This window comes from Palaemon carinicauda, chromosome 2, assembly GCF_036898095.1.
Source record: "Palaemon carinicauda isolate YSFRI2023 chromosome 2, ASM3689809v2, whole genome shotgun sequence".
NCBI classification, from domain to species: Eukaryota; Metazoa; Arthropoda; class Malacostraca; order Decapoda; family Palaemonidae; genus Palaemon; species Palaemon carinicauda.
This window is the reverse complement of record NC_090726.1, coordinates 135,702,827-135,719,993: the sequence shown is the minus strand read 5'-3', so window position 1 is coordinate 135,719,993 and position 17,167 is coordinate 135,702,827. Positions and strand designations below refer to the sequence as shown.

Genomic DNA, 17,167 nt, shown 5'->3' with positions numbered 1-17,167 from the left:
AAGACTGTTCAAAATCTCAGGTGTGGAATTATACAGATAACACTTGTGCCATGTGTACATAGTACACAGTGTTGATAGTATATAACATTTACAGAAATTATATCAGGAAAATTTATCAAAAATTTTCAAATTTAGAGTAGCAATCATCATTTCTTCCCTTTCAAGGAGAAAAATATTTTCTGTATACGTTGTACGTATAATTCCCTTAACACGTTACACTCGTTATTCCATTTGGTCATTTATTCGAAATAAATGTCTATCAGAGTGTAATTGCGTGTTATTTCGCCCTGCGATTAGCACATTAAATATGCCAGAGTTCTCTTACTTATTTATTTAAGTAAACCTCATATTATTGTATGCTTACAAACAATGGTTCTAGTTGACACTTAGTTGTTCCGACAACATATACAAACCGTGAGACCTTTTGTAAATCTAGTGGATACTTATGTTCGTTCATACAATACATGCAAACCTTGAGACCCCTTTTCTACTGTCTAGTATGACTCTTCCCTGCAGGGGGCAGGAAGCACTAACATTGTCCATGATTAGTGGTAATGACGGATAACGTACAATGATTAGTGGTAATGACGGATAACGGCAACGTCATTTGTCTCAATGATCTGGATGACTATAGAAAAATTGTCCCAAGGTTAAGGCACCTATGAAAATCCACAGATACAGTACATTCTAGTAATTCTCTGGTAAACTTCCATCAGGACGACATGGCTTGAGCCCAAAAAACGGATTTTGAGCGAAGCAAAAAATCTATTTTTGGGTGAGATAGCCATGTCATCCTGATGGACCCGCCCTCCTTTTCTATAGAAAAGGCCTTGGCAGGATCCCTCCCAAAATTACTATATCTGTAGCACCATGCTCTATGCTACAAGGAATGAGCACCATCTTGGATACAGTGCCATGTAGATACTCAATAGTAGTACGGGAGGAAGGGTAACCTTGATAACGGCTCCCCTTGTATTTGTGCCACTCTTCCTCCTCGAAACGAAAACGCTATTCGGGGTGAAGATTGCTATGTGTCGTATCAAGATATACGTTCCCTGATATTATGCAATATCCTTAAGAGAAATTTTAAGGATATTCGTGCCAGGAGTTAAAATTCTTGACACCTAAAGGTTAATTCTCTGGGAATATCGCTGTAGCCAAATATCACTTAGAAAGCTACCTATAGGAACCTTCCATCAGGACGACATGGCTATCTCACCCAAAAATAGATTTATTGCTTCGCTCAAAATCCGTTTATTTTATTCTCATGATTAAAATAATTTAATTTGCATCCCCTTATAAATGTATTTACATGCATACACACACACATATATATATATATATATATATATATATATATATATATATGTGTGTGTATATATATATATATATATATATATATATATATATATATATATATATATATATATATATATATATATATATATGTATATGTATATATATAGACAAATATATATATATATATATATATATATATATATATATATAAATATATATATATATATATATATATATATATATATATATATAAATAAATTTGGGCTCAGGCCACGTCGTCCTGATGGAAGGGTTCCTTTAGGTACCCTTCTAAGGGATATTTGCTACAGTGATACTCCCAGAGAAATTAACCGAAGGTCTCCAGGATTCTAACTCCTGGCGCGAGTATCCAATTAATGATATTGCATAATATCAGGGGACGTACTTTTACATATGACACATAGCAATCTTCACCCCAAATAGATTTAACTCTTTGATGAAAGGGGGAAGAGTAGCCAAAGAAGGGGGTGCCGATCTAGGTACCCGGTGGACCTCCTTCCCCATTACTACTACGACACCATTCCTTTTCTTGTAGCTCTCTAAGCGAGTTGTGCTCCTTTTAACCCGGTGTTGTGTTACAAGTTTTTGGAATATTCATCATACAATCTCCAACATTTTCATCCTTTGGAAAGTTGAGTATTAATTCTTTCCTTGTATTATTTTAGTCTCCCTTTTCACAGTTAAATTTCGATAATTTAAGTGTGTTTAGGTGAGCCTTGCCCTGACTGGAAGCAGCCATTTTATGACTGCAGTCGCCCGTTACTATTGCATTCTAGTTAGTCAGTAGGGCGACATTTCCCGGTATTAAGCTATAATGTTAGCTATTTAGGCATTTATACAAGTGGTGATCTTGCATACTTGAATTTTATTCCTCTTCCTATTAAGTGAATTTACTGATCGTATGCGGCGGGAGCCCCAGGGGTACCAAACCTTGGCTGGGGATCCTACCAGAGCGAGACTACTCTCGCTCATTTATACATTAGTAAATAAATTCTCCATGTTTAGCCTCACCCTATCATTCCTCATTGATACAGATGAGAACTCACATGCTCTAGAATCTATGGATAAGGTATGATATACATTCTCTCTCCAAGAAAAGAGGCTAAACCCTTCCTCCCTCCCTGACTGCCGCCGCCGCTACAGGCGGCAACCACTGTCTTCTTCATTGCCGACGAGCTCCGGCTTTGATTTAGATAGTGACAAACTCTGGGTGCCCTTGTCTTGCCCCCGACGATGTCGCCAGCAAAGGAACCATGTTTCCTTTGCCGCCGACGACGTCGTCAGCACAGAAAGCCATGCTCCCTCAGTTCACTGTTGAAGGTAGGCGGCATACCTGCCGCCACCTCTCATTTCAGTGAACTACAAGACCCTTACCCTTCCCCATTCTGTCCTTTAGTGATGTCATAGCCATCAAAATTCTCTTTCGCCGGTATTCTGACAGTCATCCTGGCTTCCTAGATCCTCACTTCAATTCAAAAGATGATGGAGTTGTTCCAAAAGGTACAAGAGACGATGAGAGAATCATAAAGGGCTCCACTAAGAAGCCCATCCAAGTGTTGAATCTCTCTCACCGCTCCGAAACTAACCCCTGGAGGTATGCGGAGCATATGCCCATGATGAATGGGAAACTATTCGTCTCTAAGTTTGGGACCAAACTGATTGAAAATCTTGAGTTCTGGCCTAACTTCTCAGCTTACCCAGAATGTTACGTGAGACAGCGGGATGAACATGCAGCCCGTGAGAAAACGATACCCAAAGAGGTCATTGTCTTCGAGCATGACAAGGCGCATACTATCCTCCTGAAAACCTTGAAAGGAGCTGGGTACACCAACTCCAAAGTCTCAGCAATGAGCAAGAGATATCCCACCTTTCTTGCTCCTTCCTCCATCTCTTTCCCCTTTTCGGAGAAAGCACTAGACTTTGTAATCAAGGCAGTCGACTAGGGCAAACCCTGCCCAACCCTAGAGGAATGCAAACCATTTTCTCTAGCACTGCCTGCCTGCCTGCGAGGAGAAGTGGAAGGATGTCCGCCTTACCTTCTCTGTCTCTAAGTTGGATCCAGAGATAGCAGGCCAGCAGTTCAATGAGAACCTTCCGAAGTTGCCAGACGATCTTCTGAGGAGGGAACAGGAGACGAAGGAGAAACTTGTGGCCTCCCTTTCTCGTCAGAACTGCCTGGAAATGAGTGCAGGTCTACAGAACGCCCCAGAAATTTTCATTTTCCTGGCTAAGTCCCACATGGGTACCCTTGTGAAAGACTTATTTGCTTTCCTGAGATCGAGGAGAACCTGCAGAGAGTTTGTTATGGCCTCAGCGACCATAAGACACGAACCAAGGAAACTGATTACCTTGAACATCTGGGGTAAAGACCTTTTTCCACAGGAACTGGTCCAAGAGATCATAGTCAGAACAACCACAGAGAACTGGAACCTTCTTTAAAAGTGGGGCATGAGCTCAAAGAGGAAATCTTCCTCGGACGGAGGTCCCCAGCCCAAGAATAAAAAAGCAAGGAGACAACGCAGACCTGCACAACTTTCTGCCGTGACTATGACCATGATGCCTCAAACCACTTTCCAGATGGTCCCTCAACAACTGGTAGCCCAGCCACCAGTGTTTAACCCCAACTTTGATTGGCAGTCGACTTCCTTTTGCCTTAGCTAGAAAGAAAATGGCCCTAAGAGAAGTTCGCCCGAAGGTGACTCCTCCCGGGGCCGAGTAGGACATGGTCACGGAAACAAATCCACAGGACGCCCCATCCAAAGAGGGGTTCCAGGTAGGAGGCAGACCGTATCACTTTCGGGATCGTTGGACCTTCGATCCCTGGGCCCGCAGCCTATTAACGATTGGACTCGGGTGGAAATGGAACAGAACTCCACCATGTTTTCCAGAATTCTTCCAGCACTCCACCCCCTCGTTAGAAGAATATACCTCAGATCTCTTGAACAAGAAGGTAATAAGGAAAGCGAAGGCCATCAAATTCCAGGGAAGGCTGTTTTGTGTTCCCAAGAAAGACTCAGACAAACTCAGAGTCATTCTAGACTTGTCTCCACTCAACAAGTTCATCGAGAACAAGTTCCGTATGCTTACTTTGCAAAACATAAGAACCCTTCTACCAAAAGGAGCAAACACAGTTTCAGAAGACCCATCAGATGCTCACTGGCATCTTCTATTGAGCCGCCCTTTCTCCTCCTACCTAGGATTCATACTACAGAAGAAATTTGTCTTCAGAGCAATACCCTGCGGACTGAATACAGCCCCAATGGTATTCACGAAGCTGGCAGACACAATCGTCCAGCAGCTACACTCCGAAGGAGTTCAAGTACTAGCATATCTAGACGATTGGCTGAAATTGGCAGCATCTAAGACTACTTGTCTGCACGCAGCCAACAAGGTAATCCAGTTCCTGGAACACCTGGGCTTCAAGATCAATCGCAAGAAGTCTCGCCTTCTTCCAGCTCAGAAGTTCTAATGGCTAGGAATCTAATGGGACTTAAAGTCACACCACCTCTCCATTCCATCCAAGAAGAGGAGAGAGATAGAGGGATCTGTCAAGAGACTAATCCGTCACAAGAGGATTTCAAGATGTCAACAGGAAAGAGTATTGGACTCTCTCCAGTTTGCAGCAGTGACAGACCGGGTGCTAAAAGCACGTCTAAAATATGCGTCAGGAGTCCAGAGAAGATACGCATCAAACGCTCAAAGATATCAACCAAGGTTGACCCCGACCCTGTTGCGTATGCAGTTAAGGCCGTGGTCAACAGCCAAGAGCCTAGCACGAACAATTCGTCTGCAACCACCACAACCAGATACCTCCTTGAAAGGATAGGGAGGCCATTCTCATGAGAGAAAAGTGCAAGGGAATTAGTCGCACCAGTTCAAAACTTTTCATATCAACGTTTTGGAAGTTCTGACAGTTTTCCTGGCGTTGAAGAGATAGTAAAATGTCAAAATCAACAAGGCTCGAGATCATCTCACATCAACCATGTGGTAATAGTCACCTTCCACTGGACAAGGAAGAAGGGCTGTCACCTATCAGCAGTTCACCTACAAAGGTTCCGCAATGTAACAGCAGATGCTCTATACAGGCGAAAGCCCATAGAGACAGAATGGTCCCTAGACGCAGACCCATTCTCCTTCACCTCGGAAAAAGTCCCGGAACTGCAGTTTGCAACGAGCGACAAGAAACTACCTCGTTATGTAGCCCCTTATATGGACCCTCAAGCAGAGGCGATGGTCACCATGTCCCTCGACCGAAACAGGTGGAATCACATTTACCTGTTTCCACCAACCAACCTCCTGCTAAGAGTCCTCGACAAGCTAAGATCCTTCAGAAGGACAGCAGCAGTAGTGGCCCCCAAATGTCCCAAAAGCAATTGGTTCCCTTTAGTTCTAGAACTGAAACTGAAGCTGTTCCCTCTGCCAGACCCAGCATTATCCCAAGTGGTCCAGAAGTCGACTGTCTATGCTTCATCCTCGAGAACCAACAACCTATAGCTCACGATTTTCTCGCCCTAGCGGCGAACAAAGGTTTAGAATCTCGAAAAATAAAGTTGACTTCATCGACGAGTTTAATTCAAGTTCGACTGGGAGACAATATGAATCGTCATTGAAGAAATGGGTTTCCTTTGTGAAAACAAGGGAACCGACAGAAATATCGATAGATTACTGTCTAGCTTTCTTCATATTCCTACACGAACAAGGCCTGGCTTCTACTACGATTACCCCGTGTAAGTCAGCCCCGGCTAGACCACTTCTATACGCTTTTGGAGTGGACCTCTCTAGTGAAATCTTTAATAAGATCCCAAAAGCATGCACTAGACTCAAGCCAGCAACCCCACCAAAGCCCATCACGTGGTCTTTGGATAAAGTTTTGCACTATGCTTCAAACCTAAACAATGAGAATTGTACTCTAAAGGATTTAACACAGAAAGTCATTTTTCTGTTTGTCATAGCCTCAGGGACTAGAATTAATGAAATAGTGGTCTTATCTAGAAACGAAGGCCATATTCAGTTCCTAGACATAGGAGAACTGAACCTCTTTCCTGATCATGCCTTTCTTGTCCAGAATGAGCTACCCACTAAGAGGTGGGGTCCTTGGAGAATCTGCCCACTGAAGGAAGATACCTCTCTGTGCCCAGTAGAGTGTCTTAAGGTCTATCTTTGAAGAACTTCAGACTTCAAGGGAGGACAGCTCTTCAGAGGCGAAACCTCATGATCAAACCTATCCCTAAGACAACTGAGAGCAAAGCTCACCTACTTTATTCGCAGAGCGGATCCTGACAGTACACCCGCAGGTCACGATCCAAGGAAAGTTGCGTCTTTGTTGAAATTCTTTCAGCATATAGACTTTGGAAGCCTTCACTCATACACTGGGTGGAGATCATCCAGGGTCTGTTGCAAACACTATGCGAAGCAAGTACATGAAATAAAACATTTTGTGGTGGCGGCAGGTAGTACTGTATTGTAAAACCCATCGTCTAATGCTGCGATGAACAGTGAACTGCTTCGGGACTTCCCAGTGCATCGGATGCATGGGTACACTTACCCCCTAGTGCAAATCACAACGATGATTAACACACTGTTCCATATAGGTGCATATCTGACCAATAACACCAGTGCGGAGTGAACGTTTGCGTCACAGTGTTTATGCATTGCCAAAATCTGTACAAGTCAGTCAGATTTGGTTTCTCATCTCCATTGAGTTGCATTATTCTGATAATGAAATTACTTATTTTTTCTACAAGAGAAAATATGGACCCTGTTGTGTTTTCAATGCTGGATCAGATTCATACCCTATTATAACTACATTTGATAATCTAGTTGCACAGTAAAAATACTAAACGCATTTGCGTCTTATTGCTGTTATCTCAGTTGCAGACAAATAAAACATGCTAGAGTGCTAATTAACCCCTAGAAGGGCCCAGAACTTGAAATCAGGATACAGATTTCCAAGGCAAGTGAAAGGTAATCTCTAAAGCTTTACCTTCCGTTCCTGCGGAAATTCAAACCTTGAATCCTTATTATCAATGTTGGCACTTTCCCTGCAGAGGGCAGGAAGTGATAAACCAGTTCCAGGCTTAGTGGAAATGACAGTCAACTGGAATTTCACATACAGGTCAATCAGACCAGATAAGGAAATCCATTCAAGGTAGAAGGCACATACACAAACTCACAGCTATAGTAATTTCAAGTTAATTTTCTAGTATGCTTCCACCAGGACGACATGGCCTGAGCCCAAAAAACGGATTTTGGGTAAAGGGAAAAATCTATTTTTGGGTGAGAGTGCCATGTCATCCTGATGGACCCTCCCTTTGCTGACCCCTCCCAAAATTACTCTATCTGCGGCCATTTCTGCGTAACGACAAGAAAAGGAATAGCGTCATAGTAGTAATGGGGAAGGAGGTCCACCGGGTACCTATATCGGCACCCCCTTCTTTCGCCACTCTTCCCCCTTTCATCAGAGTTAAATCTATTCGGGGTAAAGATTGCTATGTTTCGTATCTAAAAATACGTCCCCTGATATTATGCGATATCCTTAATTGGATTCTCGCGCCAGGAGTTAGAATCCTGGAGACCTACGGTTTATTTCTCTGGGAGTATCACTGTAGCAAATATCCCTTAGAAGGGTACCCAAAGGAACCCTTCCATCAGGACGACATGGCACTCTCACCCAAAAATTTGCTCAAAATCCGTTATATACACACACACACACAGTTTACGGGGTGCATTATAAGAATTGATTAAGGGTTTTTGCACTGTTCCTTATGCCCCTAACTAATCTCGTTTTATATCCTAATTTACCTCTATTCCTGATTCATTTCATACTTCTTGTTGTCCAACCTTCTTTTTATTTTTACTTCATAGTGCAACTGCTGGGTTTTCCCCCTGTTGCACTTTGGCGTTGAGTGGCATCATAGTCCTTAACACTGGGCTATACAGTGAACCCTCGTTTATCGCGGTAGATAGGTTCCAGTCCCGGCCGCGATAGGTGAAAATCCGCGAAGTAGTGACACCATATTTACCTATTTATTCAACATGTATATTCAGACTTTTAAAACCTTCCCTTGTACCTAGTACTGTTAACAAACTACCCTTTAATGTACAGAACACTTAATGCATGTACTACAGTACCCTAAACTAAAACAGGCACAAATATTAAAGGTGATTTTATATCATGCATTTCCTAAACATGCTAAAAAGCACGATAAAAAATGGCAACCAATGTTTTGTTTACATTTATCTCTGATCATAATGTAGAAACAAACTGGAGGTAGAGCTTTGCTTATTACCCAGACATATTTCCCATACTTTTCCCTTAGAACTACATCACATCTTCCTACTTTAGATATATAGATATATATATATATATATATATATATATATATATATATATATATATATATATATATATATATGTATATACATATATATATATATATATATATATATATATATGTGTGTGTGTGTGTGTATATATATATATATATATATTTATATGTATACACATATACATACCTACATATATACATAAATACATGCATACATATATATATATATATATATATATATATATATATTACTGTATATATATGGGTTATGGAAAAAATCCGCGAAGTGGTGAATCCGCGATGGTCGAACCGCGAAGTAGCGAGGGTTCACTGTATAGCCAAATTCCATTAACCCATTCAATTCCTATATCCATAGCTATATCTATCGATGTATATATGTATGTATAAGTGTATATAGATACCGTAGGTATACCACTGTATTTGTAAACTTATCTGCCTCCATTTTCGACTGCAGGTTTATCAGCAAAAACGAATTAGATGTCTTGTCATCAACAACGCATGAAGGTCGTCTGGTTTTAGGTGTTCATGTCTACGCAATGTAAGTTTTCAGTCACCTCTGTGATTATTTTTGTTGATATTTAAAAATTATCATCACTGTAGAGTATTGTCGTTACTGTTTTAATTATTCCCATTCGTCTTTGGACTTTAACACAGTGATAACGATAATCCCAAAGTACTCCCCAAGATCTTTTACTCTCTCCTTCTAATTGTTATTATTATTATTATTATTATTATTATTATTATTATTATTATTATTATTAGATAACCTACAACCCTAGTTGGAAAAGTAGGATGCTATAAGCCCAAGGTCTCCAACAGAGACAATAGCCCACTGAGGAAAGGAAATAATGAAATAGGTAAATTATATAAGAAGTAATGAGTTGAAGATATAAAATTCTCAAGATCATTATCACGTTGAAATAGATCTGAATTATATAAACTGTACAGTGTATATATATATATATATATATATATATATATATATATATATATATATATATATATATATATATATATATATATATATATATACATATATATATATATATATATATATATATATACGTGTGTGTATATATATGTATATATATATATATATATATATATATATATATATATGTGTGTGTGTGTGTGTGTGTATATATATATATATATATATATATATATATATATATATATATATTATGTATTAACGTAATTTTTGCTTTTGTTTACGTCGGCCTTGTTACTGCATTTTTGTTTTATGTAAAATTAATATAAGATTTAGTTTATAAGGCTTTAGTTGTAAATTTGATATTTTTCTTTTGAAGTGCTGTTTTAACCTCCTCCCCTCTCGGTTAAAGATTTATAAGTGTCTAGTTTAACGGTTGTTTCTTTTCTGTGTTTTTCGAGTCCTTGGTGAGAAGAGACACCTGTGTTTACATGCGAGGAACGAGATTGCTAAAAAGGACTGTTCGAGCTCGAGGCTCCCAGAACCTACTGCAGCAGTTGGCTTATGTGAGATTTTCTGAGGATTGCGACACCAACGGTTGACAGCTTTTATCAGGTGCATTTCTGCCACCTGCGGTGACTTACATTTCCTGTGTGTTCTTTTCTGCGGTCCGCAGCGCCCACTTAGGAATCCGGCTTCAAGGTGGACGCGGGAGAGACACCACCGTCAACGCATCCTCACCATAGTCAGTTGCGGGAGCTTTGGAGCTCGTGGTGACATGTAGGGAGGCAGTGACCAGGGAGGAGATATTATTTACCATTTTTTTGGGTTGGGACTCCATTTCTTTCCCAATGATGAGGAGTCCTGCTAAGCTGCAATCCCTATGGTAGCTGAGTGCAATTGGAGTCACTACTTTGGTTGGAGCAGGTGGTGGTTTTATTCAGCCCCAAAGAGTGTGAGAATACATATATTTTTTTTGTGTGTGTGCTTTATGCTTTAATTTTTTGACTCTCTCTCATTGAAAGTATGGTGTTTCACATTAAGAAATTTGTTAATATTAAGCCCTGTCTCAGTGTGTGCCTTTTTAGACGTTAATGTTAATGTGGTGGGTTGTTAATTGTTATTTGTTAAGTGTTAGTTATTAATGGTTAGTTGTAAGTTATTAATTCAAATTGTTAGGTAGTCACGAGGTTGACTGTTCTAAAAATTGTTGTTAATAAATGATGTTAAGTTTTCCCAAGTGTTTTCGTTTCCGCTGACCATTTTACTGCTGGATATTTTTTGTAAACACTGACCTCTCTTATCGTGCAATAAGAACTTGCACCAGGGGCTGGACAAGGGTCGTAACATATTTGCCGACTGTGACAGGATAGAGAGCTCAGGGTATCCAGTATTATGGTCGGTGGAGCGACACTCGGGTGGACTTCAGTATTTATTTTTTTTGTTTTAGTGTTGCCTTTCTCCCCTGAATTTTTTTTCTTTGTTTTACGAAAAGGAGGAATTTGTTTTTGATCCAGCTGAGTTTTTGGGGTCAGTTGATTGCCTTAAGTATTTGCCCCTGCTAGGTAAGAAACAATTAGTTGAGTGTGCTAAGTGGTTGGGTGTTCTGCGGAAGACGACGGACACCAGAGCAGAGATATTGGTATTAGTTAGGGATAAAATAAAACAGGAGTTAGCTGAAGCTAAGCATTCAGAAAGTGATAATTGGTGATAGTGAGGAGAGTTTTTGTGAGGGTTTAGAAGAGGACAAAGTAAGTATGAGGGTTGGTCTAACTCTGTTTGAGGATCCTCCTGTCGTAGGTACCATTTACGAGGGTCCAGCAAATTTTCCCCAGGGTCCTGGTAATGTGCCCTCTAATCCGTTCTTGGCCCCCCCCCCCCTGATTCTGTACCCTTCAAATCTCTGGCCCCTGTTAATGCGTTGGGTGACTCCAAGGAGGAGAAGGAATACAACCTTATTTGCAAGCGCATAGAGTTGCAAAAAATGGAGTTTGAGGAGAACGAGCGGGTAAGGTGTCATGAGTTGGAGATGGCAAAATTAAATATAGAGATGGCTAGGTTACAGGGGGCCAATTTGATGAGTTCCCCTAAAATTACCTTCCAAGATTGGTGCCAGTGATTGACGAAAAGGATGTCCCAGAGTTCTTCAAGGCATTTGATCGTGTGGCCTCCCGATTATCTTGGCCCGCAGAAATGTTGACTGCATTAATACAGTGTAGGTTAGTGGGAAAGGCAATGTGGGTGTATAATGCCTTGGAGGAGGGAGTAGCTCAGGATTACCTGAATTTTAAAGTCCTAGGACTTGGTCCCTGAAAGGACTACCGCCTCCGGTTTCGCAACTATATGAAACACCCTGCGCAGTCTTTTGTCGAGTTTGCACGCGTCAAGGAGGAATAGTTCGACGACTGGCTGAAAAATCGTAAGTAGTCACTTTCGCTGCGTTACGTGAACTGTTGCTCCTTGAGGAGTTTAAGAAGGCCTGTAGCAGGGAGTTGATAGTTCACCTGGAGGAGGTGAAAAGTGTGAAATTGAGTAGTGCCGCTCAGTTAGCGGAAGAATTTGTATTGACTCACCATTCAGGTAGCGGTAGTTTTATGTATAAGACTTTAAATAATCAATCATCTTGCTCCCCTAATAGTGGTAGGAGAGGGGAAACCTCCTCGTCGACTCCCCATATCCCTAACGATGGTAATATTAATTCTAATTCTTTTTCAGGTGATAGGGATATGGGTAGAGTCCAAGGAGGTCCTCCTCCCCCTAAAGTTTTTGCTAATAGAGACTTCCCAGGTGGGGGAAATAACAGGTGTAATGGAAATAGAAGCTCAGGCCGTAAAGGAAGCTGTTTTTGGTGCAACAAGCCCGGGCATTTCCAAAACCAGTGTAATGCTCGTAGGATGTACCTACAGCGCAATAATCAAAGTCCTGTAGCCTTGGTTAATGATAAGTCAGAGGTTAGTAGCAGTAGTCCTGTAGACAGACCTGTAGTAGGTAGGAAATAGTTTAATAAATATTAGTAAGCCTAATGTTCCTAATCCCCAATCATGACTCAAGTACGACAAATATGTGTGGCCTGGAAAGTTGATTTTGACTCTCATGTTGTCCAGGTGAAGTTTTTTAGGGACACTGTTTCTGCCAGGTTGTTAGTCATGAAGAGGGCTCTGAATGGTTTTGAAAAATTTACTGGAAATTTTGTATTGTTGGGAGGTTTTCCAGATTCAGTTGTGTCCACTCTTTTGGTTAATGTCCGCATGTCTTTTCCAAGATATGATCGCGTCACTGAGTTGGCTTTGGTGGATAGTCTATCTATCCTGGGTATTGATGGTATCCTGGGAAATGATATGCTGGATAGTGAAGGACGGGAGCTGTTCCCTATATTATCAGTAAATGCTAGTCCCGTGGCTGTAATGACTCGGTCCGCTGCAAAAGCTGCTAATTTACTTGATGTGGAGAGCGATGATGACTTAATGTTAAGTAGTGTAGAGTTAGATGTTTTAAGTCCCGGGCCAGTAGAGAGTAGTTGTAATGATGTAGTGATATGAAACTTGATTGGGACAGAGCTGCTTTTATTTAAGCTCAAAAAGATGAATTTAATTTTGATGTTGAGGATCTGACTAAACCTAGGTTTTGAGTTGTAAAGGGCTTATTATATAGGTTTAGTCATCCCGCATCTGATAATTTGAATAAAACTGGTCGGGTGGAACAGATTGTGGTACCTTCTCAATTCAGAAATTCTGTTTTGGAGTTAGCTCATACTAATTTCTTTTCAGGTCATTTGGGTGTGTTAAAAACTTTTCATAGCCTGGCTAGGTATTTTTGGTGGCCTGGAATTAGATTGATTGTGAAGCAGTTTATCAGAGAGTGTGAGACTTGTCAGGTTATGGGTAAACCAAATCAGGGGATCCCTAAAGCCCCGTTGCATCCCATACCTGCTATAGTTGATCCATTTTCTGAGTTAGTAATTGATGTGGTAGGTCCCTTACCTAAAACTAAAACAGGTTACATATATTTACTAACTATCATGGATAGAGCTCTCGCTTTCCTGAAGTTATACCTATGAGGCGTATTACTTCCAAAGTCGTCTGAAAAAAATTAATTTCTTTTCCAGGTATGGTCTCCCTCGTGTAATTCAGACCGACTGCGGGACGAATTTCACGAGTAAGGTATTTAGGGGTAAGTGTGCTGAACTGGCCATTCAGCACGTTGCCAGCGTACCTTATCACCCGGAGAGTCAAGGTGTGGTGGAAAGGTTCCACCAAACCCTCAAGTCTGTTCTGAAGAAACATTGTTATGATCATGATAGTGACTGGGACAAAGCCCTCCCTTTTACCCTCTTTGCTATCAGGAATCATCATAACTCTTCCACTGGTGTAGCTCCCTTTGAGTTGGTATTAGGGCACAAGGTTTGTGGACCATTGGACATTGTTTTTGAAATGCTCAAATCCAACAGGAAGGAGGAAATAAATGTTAAAAGGTTTGTGGAAGACTTGAAGGGAAGAATGGTTAGTACCTGGAAGTTTGCCAGGGAAAAATTTGGAACGGTCCCAGTCAGTAATAAAGAACAACTTCGATAAAAAGGTAAAGGTACGTTCATTTGAACCTGGGGAGTTGGTTTTTGTGCTGAGTATGGACCCGGATAGTTTTCTCGAACCAAGATACAAGGGGTGTTGGAAGGTTTTGAGGAAATTTTCAGAGGTTAACTATGAAATTGAAGCTCCCGGTTCAAGCCGTAAATGTAGAATATTTCATGTTAATCGTCTGCAACCTTATATTGGTAAGCAAGGGGATCCATTAGCGATAATGTCCGAGCCTGTGTCTGTGGTATTGAATGTGCCTCCCGAGGACTCTGACGAGTTAGGATGTCAGTTTCCTTCAGATGCATTGGGTGGAAATATGCAAAATTTGGAGATGTTAAAAAGTAGTTTAGATCATTTAGATGTTAACAAACGGGAAGATGTGCTTAATTTAATTTATTCCTTTTCACATCTTTTTCAGAATGCTCCAGGTAGGACAAATATTTTAAGTCATGACATTGATGTAGGTGATGCTATTCCTGTGAAGCAGAGTCCTTACCGGCTGAACCCAGTAAAATGGGATTTGGTCAGTAAGGAGATAGAGTATATGTTGAAACATAACCTTATTCAACCATCTGTAAGTCCCTGGAGTTCTCCTATTGTATTAGTAAATAAAGCAGACGGTATGTTCTGCATGTGTGTGGACTACCATAAAGTGAACGCCAATACGAAAAATTATTCTTTTCCTCTTCCTCGTATTGATGATTGTCTGGATCGGATTGGTTCTGCCAAATTTATTACTAAGCTGGATCTTTTAAAGGGTTATTGGCAGGTTCCATTGTCCGACCGAGCTCGTGAAATATACGCATTTGTCACTCCGTTTGGCCTATACGAGTGTAAGGTTATGCCCTTTGCAATGAAAAATGCTGCATGTACTTTTCAAAGGCTCATGGATAGGGTAATTTGTGATTTGAAAGGAGTGGAAATTTATATTGATAACTTTGCAGTATATAGTAATGACTGGGATACCCACATGTTAAGGTTACGTAAGGTTTTTGAAGCCCTTAGGTCTGCAGGGTTAGTTGTTAATTTGTCTAAGTGTGAATTGTGCCAGGCCAAAGTTTGTTATTTGGGTCACGAGGTTGTTTTAGGCCAGGTGGCTCCGAAACAAGCTAACTTCGAGGCAATTATAAATTTGAAAAGGCCTGGTAATGTTACAGCAGATTTTTGCATAATTACTCTGATCATGCTCAGCCTCTTACTAGTTTATTAGTAAAAGGAAAAGAGTTCTGGTGGTCTGATCAGTGTGAAGAATCTTTTAATAAACTTAAATCAGTATTAATTAATAACCCCATTTTGACTTCCCCAGATTTTCAGAAGCCTTTTATTATAGCAGTAGATGCCAGTGACGTCGACATTGGAGGTGTCCTTTTTCAGAGAAAGGAGGACGGTGTTCATCCTGTGCCTTACTATAGTAAAAAGCTTCTGGCAGCGGAAAAACGTTATTCCACTATAGAAAAGGAAGCTCTTTCTTTGGTCCTCGCTCTTAACTATTTCAAGCCATATGTGACAAATTTTTCTTTTCCTGTTGAGATATGGACGGATCACAATGCTCTGGTTTTCATCGAGCGGATGAAGGGAGCAAACCATAGGATTTTGCGCTGGGCGCTTTTTCTGCAGGAATTCAATTTGGTTATAAAACATGTTAAAGGGACTGACAACAATATTTCTGATACCCTTTCTAAAATTTAGTATGCTTGCCTGATTCTTCTCATACGCCACCTTGCTCGTTTCTCCTTTGAGGTTGTATAAAAACAATTTTTTTAGCTTTGTAGATAAAGTTTAGGAGGTTTCTTTGAGTAGTATACACTCTAGTGTTTCATAAAGGTTTCCATAAAATTAATTATTGATTTATCCCGATATACTAAGACTTTTGATCGTATAATAATATATATTACTTTTTGGACTATAAAACCGGTGAATTGTAGGTTAAGGTGTATTCTTTATACTTATTGCTCTTACTTTACAGGTGCATTTCCATGTGTATATAAAAAAAAAATAATAATTTTTCTGTTTGGAAAATTTTTTTTTCTTTGGGGAGGAAGGTATTATGTATTAACGTAATTTTTTCTTTTGTTTACGTCAGCCTTGTTACGGCATTTTTGTTTTATTTAAAATTAGTATAAGATTTAGTTTTTGGGCTCAGCCATGTTGTCCTGGTGGAAGGTAACTTTAGGTAGCTTTCTAAGGGATATTTGCTACAGTGATACTCCCAGAGAATTAACCGAAGGTCTCCAGAATTCTAACTCTTGGCGTGAGTATCCATAATATAACTTTAAGGATATCGCATAATATCAGGGGACATATTTTCAGATACGACACACAGCAATTTTCACCCCGAATAGATTTAACTCTTTGAGGGGGAAGAGCGGCGAACTAAAGGGGAGCCGTTATCTAGGTACCCGGTGGACCTCCTATCCGTACTACTACCGGCCGCCATTCGTTTATAGCTTTTAAACTAAGTGCGCTCCCAACCTTTTCTCGATGTTTGTTACGGATTACAGGAATATTAATAATGCAATCTCCAGCATCTTCATCCTCTGGAAAGTTGAGTATTTATTCTTTACTGTGTATAATTTTAGGCTCCCTTCTCACAGTTAAATTCGTATAATTTAAGTGTGTTTGGTTGAGCGTAGCCACAACCCGAGGTGGCCATTTTAAGACTGCTGTCGCACATTATTATTGCATTTTATTTAGTCAGGAGAGCGACATTCCCGGTATTTAGCTATAAATTTAGCTAGTTAGCCAAATTATACTAGTGAAGATTGTGCATACGATATTATTTTATTCCTCTTCCTAAATGTGACTTTACTTTTCGTATACGCCGTGGGCCCCGGCGGTACCAACCATGGTCGCCGTCCCCACCGGGGTTAGGCTAGCCTAACTTGTATATGTATACATCAGTAAAGTAATTCCCAATGTTTAACCTCGCCTTATCGTTCCTTATTAATTCGGATGGGGACATACATCCCCTAGAA

At 40.4% G+C, this 17,167-nt stretch overlaps 1 protein-coding gene across 1 annotated transcript in view; it reads left to right on the top strand.

Annotated features, from left to right (window-relative positions):
• LOC137627261 (mutS protein homolog 5-like) overlaps positions 1-17,167 on the top strand; it is a 134,018-nt gene that overhangs the window by 79,363 nt on the left and 37,488 nt on the right. Inside the window, exon 10 of the mRNA XM_068358341.1 lies at positions 9,142-9,225. Within this exon, the coding sequence (XP_068214442.1) occupies positions 9,142-9,225 (84 nt within the window). The remainder of the gene's footprint in view (positions 1-9,141; positions 9,226-17,167) is intronic.